Here is a 12910-nt window from a genome sequence, read left to right as displayed (position 1 = left end):
TAATATATTAATAAGGAAATCAACATGAAATTTTGGAAAGCACACCAGTTCTGGAGGAAAGGATCTACTTTCTAATGCTTATTCATCTACACCATATCTATATGACCTTGGCAAACTACTTTTCTTGTCTGAGTTTTAATTTGTTCATCTGTTCAATTATAAGGTTTCATTACTGTTCAACTTTTCTAGCTATAAAGTTCTATGACCATCACATTTATACAAGGAAGCAACATTGGTCAAATCAGTATCTGTAAAGGTATATGTCTATTGGAATAGTATTTAAAAATATATTACTCTCAAAATATTAGTGGTGATGCTGCCCACTTTGTATTTGATGATATGAATCAAATCTTTGTTAAGTATAGTCTAGAATAATCTGGAAGAAACAGTTGTCCTAGGCAAAGTGATCATCACTTCAACTACCTCACTAAGCATCATAAAAAATTTTATAAGATTATATAAAGATTATTAAACAGTACATTACAAAAGAGACCAACTTTTTATTCAATGTGAGATGCATTATCTTAGGTAGATAAAAGAAAGGAACAGGCTAAATTTATCTTCACTGTGTAGTTTAATCATTTTTAGCTTATATACTATGAACATTCAAAATATTCACTGAAAAAATATTCATTTGGATTTCATTTATATTTTGAGATTATATGAGTAGATGATGGGATAAAATTTATTTTTTTGTAGTTTAATGTACTTTAGTTAACAGGCCACCAACAGGAAAATATGAGAAAGCACCACAATTAAATAGGTCAAATGATAGAATTATGAGCTTTATTAAACCAATTTGATAGTTATTTAAGTTAATAATATATGGAAATATTACTAAACGCTAAAAATAAGGGCTTTTTGATAGGTTGACAGTGGAAATTTGTCTATCTCTACCTACACTATACACAAAAATTATTTGGCACCTTAATTAAAGTGAAATTTTTCTTTGATCAGAACTGTAAGACATTCTCCAATGAAAGAAAAATTATAAATCATTGACTGGGCTAGTCAAATCAATTCCATTTTTACGACAGCAACCATAGCATTCACAGTACAACTGATACTAAAAATGAAAGAATCACATATCCTATGATGAGTTCATCTTCTTTATTCTATAGCTATCTTCAATTACTATGAAAAAGAAACAAGAAATAGATATTCATGAAAGAGAATTAGAAATTAAATAAGGAATACATTCTTGATTTCAAAATTTCAGTTTGATAAAATTATAAATAAGTTTGATGAATTCATAATGATTTCATTATATGATTTGATTAAACAGCGCCACAAATTAAATAAATGCTAAAATACCCATTAAATCTCAAATACAAATATGGGTTAGCATTTTTATAGCATTCTCAGGTTTATAGGTTCTTTACATATGCTACCACATTTGATTGTCAAAACAACTCTGTGAGGTAAGAACTATTATTATTATTCCCATTTTATAGAGGAGACAAAGGCCATGGGAGGTTAACTGACTTGACTAGGGTCAGACAGTATGTTATTTGAACTAATCTCTCCCTGTCCCTGTATCTGATCCTTTCTAAAGTTCATTCACTTGGACTAGTTGTTGAAGCAAAAACTTTGATTCCACACATTTCCATATATTTAGGATTAAATAAGCAAAATTGACAAATGAAAAGTTTCACATATATTTATGTGGTATTAGAGTAGTGAGATCCATGCCTTATCTTGGGCTTTTTTTTTTCCTTTTCAGTTGCTGTGAATGTGGCTGTGACAGGGCTTCTTCCCTGTGCGCTGTTGCCCATCCAAGCCTAATATGGTTAGTGCTTCCCTTGAGTTTTCCCCCACACCTCTGTTTTACTTACAATTTACATTTTCTTTCCCCCCTCATATGCCCTACACTAGTTCAACTTATTAGTTGAAGATGGTTCTATGTAATATAATATTGTTTCATTAAAAATGAAGATGGTGCCTTAAAAGTGACATAATAAATGGTTCTGTAATAGATTATTTCAAACAAGATATATGATAATACTATGTGTAAGAACAGAGCCAAATATTCATATCTATTTATCAAAGCTGTCATACTGGTTGTAGTGTATAATTTATTCATTCAATTACCATTTTAAAACACAAAATACAAGATATTGCTATAGGTTGGGGATACAAAGAAGGAAAACTAAATATTTCTGCCTTCAATGATTTTCCATTCTAATGATTGTGGTGGTGGATATCTCTGGAGAGGTAGAGACAGATAGAGAGAGAGACACATAAAGAGAAAGAATGAGATAAACAAAGAGAGATAGAGAGATACCAAGAAACAAAGGCACACACACACACACACACACACACACACACACACGCATACAGAGAGACAGAGAGACAGAGACAGAGAGACAGAGACAGAGAGAGATAAGTAAAATTATTATTTTCGTGTTGTTTTGATGTTTTCTTTGGAGAAGTAAGAGAAGGAAATATATTAATAACTAGATGAATTGGAAAAAGACTTCATAGAAACAGCTGAACTGAAGCCAGAAGGAAACTAGGTTATTTAAAGAAACAGTGGAGAAAAGGGAAGATGAGCTTTCCATATTTTGGAGACAATCTATGTAAATGTACAGAGATAGAATTTAAAATGCTATGTTGGGGAGAATAGAAATTAGGCAAATTTGACTACAACAAAGGAGTTTTAGGAAAGTAATACTAATGTGAAATCAGTTTTAAAAGGTTAAAACAAGATTGTAAAGGATTTTAAGATATACACAAAGAAGTTTTCATTCTATCCTAGAAGTATAGAGTCCGTAAGTATTCTTGATCAGAGTAATATAGTGTCAGACTTATCCATCAGTAATATTTAGGGAAGTTTGGTAGTGTTATAGATAATAGATTAGTCATGGGAGAGATTTAACATAAGGAGATCAATTTAAAAAACTTTTGGATTACACGAGGTGAAAGATGATGAGGGCCTCATCTAGTTTGGTTACCATATGATTGGAGCGATCAGGATGAGTATAAGATTTGTTGAGAGGAGGGCAATGGATTTTAGCAACTGATTGCATATGGGATGGGGGATAAAGGAAAAATAAAACAAATGACAAATGACAGTAGAGTTGTCATATCCATTCTACATTTGGCATGCTTTCCATGGAAAAAAGTCACATCATATCTGAAAGCATCATTTTAGTGCTCTCAAGGTGAATTGACTTTACCATTCTTTCAGAAAGAACCATGCAACTGACATGCAATATTGCTTTTCTTACAATTGTATAAATAGTACCTATATGTTTGAAACAACTCATATATAAATATCTTAAAACCATCAGAATTGCAAGATGTTCTAATTGATGAGTTTAAAATCTGTGTTTTATATTAATTAACCTTTTGAGTTAAAATATGGTGAAAGATGAATTTTTTGAGATATATTTTATATAATGTTGCTTTCTGGTTCCTACTATGCATTCAAATTTCAGAGATTTCACAAGTATATGTCTCCATACCTAGGTGGATTATTAACCATGAAAAAATAAAGAAAACATTGAATTGTAATCAAATTTTAAGAAGATTTCCTCAGGTCATAGTGCAGAATTTTTTTAATTGTAAAAATTTTCAAGATGAAATTAAGAATAGAGTATTCATTTAATTATTAATTTGTTATGTCTCCTCTAAAATTTGTAGTGTTAATGATGAATCACAAAAATATGAATTGTAATGATTCTTATTTTTTCCAATATAGAAAGCAATGAGTTTTATAGCTTAATTCCTTTTGTGATTTAAAAAAAGTGAACACATAAAAAAACTTTTAACTAAATTCAATATTCTATTCAATGAAGTAAAATACAATATTGATATAGGAAATGGATAGATAATTCCCATTTCTAACATATTCTGGGGCCATGGGCAAGTCTCCTCATCTCTCATTTCCCAAAGTCAATTTTCTAAAACTATAATTATAAAGAAATGACTGTATTTATTTAACAAGAAAGTTCTTCATCGAAGCTCCCAATAGTGGAGAAATTAAATGCGTAGTTAAATAAAAATGATCAAATATAGTGTTTACTTTTAAAAATACAAAGACAAATCTAAAAGTTCTTTTTCTTAAGAATTTTATATCACACTAAGGTGGAGATACCAAAAATCTTCTCAGTGGAAATCTGAAGTCAATTAATCACATGTGTCAAACAGCACTTGAAAGTTGAATTAGGTACATTATGAAAACAAATATCATGGTCATTTGTTAGAATTATGGTCAACTTAAGTCATAAAGCAAAGGTGATTTTGCAAAACTTTAATCCAAATGTAATATCAAGGAGAAAACTTAAAGATTAAAGTCACATTGAGAAGATTTATGAATAGCCAAAGAATTCCTTCAAAATTTATTTCTTTTAAGATGAAGTATATTATTGTTAAATTTGATATTTAATTCTATTTGTAATTACTGAGAATAGAGACAAACTCACCTAAAATAACTTATGGAAAATAATGAAAGCAAAAATTGTTCATCTCTTTTCAAGAGTACCATTTAAATGTCTCTAATCATTCTAAGGAGGAACCCCTTCCCCTCCAAAAAATGTAGGCATGCTATCATAGTAGCTTTATGAAGATCAGTCATTTTCAAAGCTGGAGACAGAAAACCAATACTACTAGCTATTTTATGAAAACAAAAGCAAATATAAACTTTTAAAATACTATCTTTTATAAAAGTCTACTGTAAAAACTACGGAAACTTTTTTGGGGGTTGGTGAATATAAACATCTTTTCACTTATAGAAACCCAATTTAAAATTTTGGTTTTATAACAATATGTCTGGAATTTCCTAAGAGTTACTTTATTCGTATTCTTGTTTATTTTGGGAACTGAAAATAAATGTTCAACTATTATAACTTGACCAACCAAATTGTTCATTCACAATAATCCTAAAATGTGTTATTAAATTCTAGTATATTATGGAACATTATTTGAAAAGCACAGATCAAGCTTTTTTTCTCTCTAGAACCTTGTCTTAAAACTACCCTGAAGCTTTTCAGAAACCAAGGCAACCTTGACAAATCTCTAGGCACATTTTATTTTTTTCAAATTTACTTATGGCCTTGTAAAAAGTATTACAATCCCAATTCCTTCATTTTCCTTATGTAATTTGATTCAGTATCAGTGAAATGGGCAAGAGAGAAATAGGTTTTCCTACAATGATACTTCACTATCACAAAGTTTTTTGGGAGCAAAATTCTAGCCTAGAACACTGAAATGGAACCAGAGAAACTTAAAAATGTCTAAGTAGAAAAAGGAACTTAAATTATACAAACAATAAAGTTTTACCACAATGGCTACAACATATATAAAACCTTATTATTCTTAGTAACATAATCTTGTGAGCACCACAAAAGTGCATATTTTTTGAGATTGATTCTGGGTTTTAGTGCTTGTAGGTACAGAAATACCTGCTGACTGCACTTTAAAACTTGCAATAGCCAGAAGAAATGATTATACCCTTTCCATTGTAAATCTGTGGGAGGTATGGCTAAAAAAATGAATTTCTTATGGACCAAGAGAAAAAAAAATGCTGCTCATATTGTTGTTGGCTAGTTATCACGGGAAAAATGCTTTTGCAGTTGATCAACCAGAGAACATCACGCCAGATACATTGGACTCTTGTCCTTGTAAATAAATAGTCTTATGAATTAATTGAAACAGGAAACTGCTAAGTAAAGGCTATCTTGTAATAAATAAAAGGGCATCATCCAGAATTGTGATGGATGAATGAATGAAATGCAATTATTAAACACTATACATTAGATACTGCACTACATCTCATAGATAAAAAGACATGGCAAGCAGTCCTTGGCATCCAAGAGTTTATATTCAAATGAAAAAAAAAAAAAAAAGCCAAATCATGTGTACTATTGTCAGTAATGTTTAAGTATATCTAAATCATTAGAAAATAATTTTTATTATAAAATGTCATCTTCAGAACTTGTGAGATAATTATCTTTAATGACTATTGCTAATGCAAGAGGTAGAAATGAGCTGAGTATGCTATACATAATTTTATGTGTATGACAGTTGGGTGGATGGCAAAACAGACCTCAAAATATGTCTGGGATGGTTAATTGTGAAACTGTTTTGGTTCTTATTTACTCACAAACCAATTAAATTTTGACCCCAACAAGAATTCTTACTGAGTGCATTAAATCAAGTAAAAAAGAGGCCTGATCATTCTTGGGTACTGAGCATCCATTTTGGAAGTTGGCAAATTGAATAACTTCTTCCATTAGTTTAATTGTGACCTTGAAAAAGAAATACCTTACTTTTTCTTGTGCTGCTATCATTGCTACTGTTGTTATTGTTGTTGTTATTCTTATTCTTATTTTTAATTGATATGTGAAATCAAGGGACTAGAATAAATATATAAATATAAAGGGAGATGTTAAAAAAAAAAGATGAAGTTCCATTAAATATATATAGAGAATGTATATCTTTGGCATTCTCCTGATCCTGTTGGAATGGTTTTCTGTCTTTGGGACTGCCCAAAAATATCAATATTTTAATATAAAAAAAGACTGACATTGTTGAATTTTATCATCCCAGAAGTATTTTAGGCAGAATCCCATGCACAATTTTAAATTTTAATACAAAATAACTTTATGTTTCAAAAGTCCATTCCTAATCTTACACTTTCAGCTCGCCAATCCATCACTGATTATTATATCTTATGATATTTCAGGCTTTTATGTTTGAACCTAAGGATTTCCCCTAAAGATGATGATGTTCATAATGCTTGAATACTGAATATGTTGTTCTTACTCTACCATTGGGTATATGTATATTTTTATAAGATGAGATTCTTGCTCTTCTGATAATATCATCTATTTGTTTTGTCTTTAATAATATAATTGTTATGAGAGTTTGAGAGATTTCTTTTCTAATATAATGATATATTTTTAAATATAACCATTACAAATGAAACTTTCAGCATAAGAAACATGTAAAATTTACCAAAAAATTATATAAATTCACATTAGGAAACTGGATGTTCATTTTAACAATAAATGGTTTTCCTGTTTCACTTCATTCAAAAGTTTAGCTTGATAGTTCATTCTTAAAGATTTGAAACATCAAATTTCAAATATTTTATTTTCAATGCAATGACCAGCTTGAAATAATAAACTTTGCTAAATTATATTGCAAAACTATTTTCCAAAAAATGATAATAATATTTATACTCAGCAAAACCTGTTTACATTAAGTCTGCAAACATATAGCTAAAGCACTTAAAAAGAAGAGGGCTTTTGAATATCCCATATTCCCTAAATTACATTTTCTTTGGCACACTTTAGATATGGTTACATTGAATTCAAACATATGTCGACCTATTATCTTGACTCATTAGTTTCTGTATTTTCATGCCTTTTCCTGCTTCCTTAGAGAGACTCAAGTGGTAAGGGAAATAGAGTTCAATATGCTAAACATCAGTCTGTAATTTTAGAAGCATTCCGTTTTCAACTGAGGTTGATCATGCACTTATTCTGTGACCTTAAACAAGTCAAATGATTTTTTTTCAATCATTCAGTCTTTGTATGAATGAACAAGGGTAATGATTCTAGTCATTCCAAAGTATAACTATTGCCAAATAGACAAACAAAAATAAAACTAAAAAGGAATCATGAAGTACTTTAAAACTTACAAACTATGTTAAATCAAAATTTCTATTAATAATCTTTTCCACATTTTTGAATGCTGAGATTTCCTGAATTTTGATATAAACAGTTTAACTACTATATCCTTCTTTCAGTCAATCTTTCACAGACATTATCTCATTAATCCTCACAAGATGTCTGCTTGAGAGGTAGGTGGGGATATTATCCCCTTTATATTGTTGGGAAACATGGTAGGCACAAAGATGAGAGCCATCCCTTTGAATAATTCTGGATTCTCATTTTAAAGTGTTTTGTGGCAGGCAGATGTGAAGAGTTGTTGGATGTGAATAGAATATTAAATTTTAGGTGAAGGATTGGTTCCTTAAAATATAACCATGAATTGTTTTGAAATCAGGGTTTTTTATTTCTATGGAATCAGGCAGAAACTATATTACATATTAATTACTTCTGAGGTAATGAAAAATAAAAGGTAGATTCTATTAAATATTTTTTTAAATAATTATGAAATTTGCAACTAGACATACTTAAGAAAAATGTTTGGAAAGAGATACATTTTCCGTACTTTTATTATACATTATAAAATGTTTTACATATTAAAAGTCCAATATAAGATAACATAGACTAATAGACAAAGAATTATACCATTTTTTGTTTTCAAATTCATAGCTATCTCTTCTCAAATATATATGTAAATATATTTTGCCATTTCATTTCTTGTGGTCAGGACTGCCAACATCTAATTCAAAACCTCCTTTGTTCAGTGACAGCAAATCCTTGAACTTGAAGAGCCAAGCCATTTCCAAGAAAACTGTAACTGATCCTTTTCAGAATTTCAGCAATAAATGTATTTAACCATGCTTTTATGCAATAGCTGGAGCCACTATTCTGTCAAAACATGAGTGTGTATATTTCTATTAATGTGGTTTTCCCAAAGTCTAAAGTTGCCCAGACTTCTCATTTTGTCAGAAGGGAAATATATAAACCTCATCATTTCCTGACAATTAGTTTCCTTTAGAATGTTTTCTCTTTAAAGTGAAATACTGTAATAGGTATTATGTAGTAAAGCAGTAAAACAGAGATCTAAAAAAGAGGTATTCAATTCTAGGTCAAGCAGTATATTTTCTGAATTTTTCAAAGAACTAGAAATGAGGATCCCCCCCCACTCACTTAAATACTGATTCCTTTAACCAGATAATACAAAAAAAGAAATTAATTTTGTTTCTATTCTGTAAAAGAAAGTTTTAACTATTTAGAGAATAATTCACCTTACATTTATTCCCTGTTGCTCATTCATTCACTCTTTTAATGTCATTAAGTTACTAGTTCTACTTAGTGTATACGATGGTATCATATTGTCCCCAACTTTTAAATTTAATTCCAGAAATGAATGACACACTTTTTAATAAATTATAATGAGTTCTACTTGTCATTGTTTATTTTTTAACTATTTCATGTATGATGGGAAAATGCAAATAATCAATTTCTCTGTTTCTCCTTCCCTCTCTTCCTCCCTCCCTCCCCCCTCCTCCCCTATCTTTCTGTCTTTCTCCTGTCCTCTCTTGTCGTCTCTCATTTCACACACACACACCCATCCACCCACCCACACCCACACCCACACCCACACACACACACAGAGAAATTTTCAATTTGGAAAGTTTTTATCTTATTAGAAACCAAAGTATTTAGTATATATTAATATTGTGATATAATTTAACATATTATTATAATTATAATAATAAGAGTTCTGAATTCTTAGACCCCTCAAAAGATTTTGAAGATGACCAGGTGTCATCAGATCATAATATAATAACCACTGTTCTAAAATAATGAAAAATTTAATGAATTCTAAATTGTCCATAAGCATTTTACAGTAAAGATGAATGAACTAGCTCTTTTAAATTATTATGATTATTCAACACATTGAAATTGAGTTGGAGTATGATGCAATTCACTTTTCAAAGTATCTTTCAAATAATTAAGATATGCTTTTGAATGATAAAATCAATGGAAAAGCTATTTTGGATGTTTAGCCTCAAACTCCAAATGACATAGTTATTTTTAGCATAATATTTCATAGAGCATCAAAAATATAATGTAAAATAAAATGTAGAAAATGTGACTTCTCCATTCAGAAAAAAGAATAAATGTTCCAGAAGGCAGGAGACATAATTTATGCCCAAAGTGCCACATTTATTGTCTATTTGATTGGTTAAGATGATGCATCTGGAGCAGTTACAGAAGATAATACTGAATGAACAGGTTTTCTGCAATGCTTTGTTAGTGATGCTGAACCACTATTTGAGAACAAGTCCATGCCAGCTGCAGTTTTACTTGGTGTATCTTGTTGAGGCTTGTTTTAATGGTGCTTTGGGGGGTTTCAGAACTTAATTTTATATGTTAATGTGACATGCTGCCGTATATGTTATCGAGCTCCAGAGATGCCCATAGTCAAAAATAACTCGATTCTATTGCCCTTCTGAATCTTACCCTAGGTAATAAAATGTTATCCACTCTGCACAAAGGTATTCCCAAATCATTTTTATAAGAGATTTAAAGTTTTATTTCTACTTTCATGTGAGGAATTTGCATATAATTTAAATTTTCACTAGACTCATTTAATGATAAAGATAACTTCAGGATAGTTTTGAAAGCTTGGTCTTTTTCTTGGGGTAAAGGGAAATTCGTTTTCAAAGGTAATGTGTAAGGTGTATGTGTGTATTGTGTGTATGAATGTGTGTGTGTATATACAAGTGCGTTTATCAGTGTAAATATCTATTTTGTTTGAGAATGCCTTATATTAGGTTTATGCCTTTGAGTCATATCTAGATCTCAAAAGGCATGTAAAATGTTTTTATATGTATATATGGGTATATGGGTATGGTAGATACACAAAGTATATGTATATATTGATATGCATATATCTATACAAACACATATTTTAAATACGTTACATAGGTGTGTATGTAAATATGCATATATACATGTGTATATATCTGTGTCCATGTGCATATGTATACATATATATACACATATATACATGAGACAGAGAAACAGAGTTAGAGACAGAGATGGAATGAAAGAGATCACATTATAACTGAGAATGAAGATGCTATAGTTGTCAACATGGCACTAGAGAGGACTACAGTTTAAAATTTACCTCTCTCACTTTCTACCCTTGGGTCTTTCATGGACCTGAATCTCTGTATCTGTTAAAAAAAAAAAAAAAAAGCTTTGAACTAGATGAATTTCAAAATCTCTTCCAGATCTATATTTATAAAGGCAAATGAATTTATTTCATCCAAAAATAACAAATATAAAAATAGAAATGTTTACAAGATTGAAATTTATTAAAATTGAATCTCAGATTCAATACATTTCAATATAATGTGTATTTGTTTTTGATTTTTATATAATTCAACTTCATGGGTAAAGAGAAGGGAGAAAATCTGGAATGCAAAAATACTTTAAAAATTTTTTTTGTTTGTTTTGAATGTAACTGGGGAAATCATTAAATAAATAAAATAAAATGATTTTATATAATTCCTTACTGAATTACAATATCAGTGATGTGTGCATAAATTTTTGGAGGATACCAGAGTCCTTTTCAACTCTAAATCTATGATTCTATTTAGTGTATCATCTCACCAAGGAGCAGGAAATGAATTAATTAATCTCATCGTTAACTCACAGAGAGTAGTTTATTCCTTTTAATTACTAGTTAATCAACTAATATGAATTAGAATAATGTAACTTGAAAATCAAACACTTTCCTTGTTTTCTCTTTACTCTCCCAAAAATTGCTATTGTTTAATATAAAGTTAGTTCTTTAATAAGCAATGTGTATATTTTATTTATTCATGTCTTTCTTAAATTTTATAATTAATAGGAAAACAGGCTTTAAAAGATGTATTCCTACTATCTTTTGTCATCTTTGTTATCATAATGAAAAACTATTTTAAAAGACAATCCATAAAATCAACAAAATATTCTTTGAATCCATTTTTGTGACATTCTAGGCAAGAAATATGTCTTTGAACTAGTATTAGAATAAAACTGTTTATTGATCCTCAATAGTTTTTTTTTTATTAACTATTTTCTGTGTCAGAACATGTAGTTACCTCACAAAATACATTTGGCAAATATTTTACAATTTTTGCTTGTCACAATAAAAATAAAATTAAATGATATTTTTGTTTTCCTAGCAATGGTTTGAATGTCATGTTGGTATGGTTCTTAGGTGCCATTACTCTCCTTTGTGTGACAGACTGTGCTCCTTCCTTCCCCAAACATTTTTCCACATTGTATGGGCACAACCAAAAACATCATCCATTCATGCATTCATGCATTCATTCATTTACTCATTCTGCAAACATTATTTAGCACCTGCTTCAAAAGGAATTATGCAAGTGGCTATAGAGACAAATGATACTTGGTTTCTGCCCAAGATCTATTGGAGGAAATGAGACATAAACAAAGAACTCATAAACAAGGTAGAATATGATAAATGTCACAAGAAAGAGACAAAATGTTATGGTAGCCACAGCATAGGAAAAAAAAACTGAAAAGTATTGTAGAGGGTGAAGGGAGACTTCATGGATTTCATAGCACATACTTGAATGACTAAAATTGTAATATTAATTTAATTTAATTTAAATTTAATATTTAATAGGGAAGATAGGACAGTCTTTTTGTAGATGGAGTAGTGTAGGAGTAGAACAATATGAGATGCAACTGTCCCTCCCAATAGTGCTTCTGCAAGAGTATAAATTAAAAATACTAAAAAAGATTTGAAAGAAAAATAAGTCTAGAATTGCAGTTTAGAGCCAAAACAATCTTGTCTTAAGTATTAAACAAAGGAGTTTATTAGATAAACTTTTAGGTGGCAGGAAATTTTTGAGCAAAGGACTCATATGATCAATGCCATTTCATAAAGGTTAAGAGGAGTGAGCATTGTAGCATGAAAGAGAGAGAAGACAAGGGAGAGGAGAGAAGAAATAAATAAGACAATACATAGAGGAGGAATGGCCTAAGGACAAAATGTTAGGAAGTATCCAACTATACTTAATGCTTGGTAAAAGTAGTACCAGAAAGTAAAGGAATTAGAGTTTGCTCTGTAATCAAAGGGAGAAAATTTCTAATCACCAAATGGGTAGAAAGAAGACAGATCTTCTTGTACATGTTTAACAACAAATTTCTAAGTTACAGACGAAAATTTATAAATTAATTCTTAAGCCAATTTGAGTTTATTCCAACATATCCCTGGGAGAAAGGTCACAGTGATAAATGTA

General features: G+C 29.9%; 1 protein-coding gene across 12 annotated transcripts in view; it reads left to right on the top strand.

Annotated features, from left to right (window-relative positions):
• EPHA5 (EPH receptor A5) overlaps positions 1 to 12910 on the top strand; it is a 471809-nt gene that overhangs the window by 407561 nt on the left and 51338 nt on the right. For 7 of the 12 annotated variants that reach the window (XM_074272342.1, XM_074272341.1, XM_074272334.1 and 4 more), the window contains one exon: positions 1724 to 1789. The exons of the other annotated variants lie outside the window; for them this stretch is intronic. In XM_074272342.1, coding sequence (XP_074128443.1) covers positions 1724 to 1789 — 66 coding nt within the window. The remainder of the gene's footprint in view (positions 1 to 1723; positions 1790 to 12910) is intronic. 12 annotated transcript variants of the gene reach the window in all.

The sequence above is a fragment of the Sminthopsis crassicaudata genome, chromosome 6, assembly GCF_048593235.1.
Source record: "Sminthopsis crassicaudata isolate SCR6 chromosome 6, ASM4859323v1, whole genome shotgun sequence".
NCBI classification, from domain to species: domain Eukaryota; kingdom Metazoa; phylum Chordata; class Mammalia; order Dasyuromorphia; family Dasyuridae; genus Sminthopsis; species Sminthopsis crassicaudata.
Note: the sequence above shows the minus strand (reverse complement) of the source record. Positions and strands in the feature narration are given on the sequence as shown.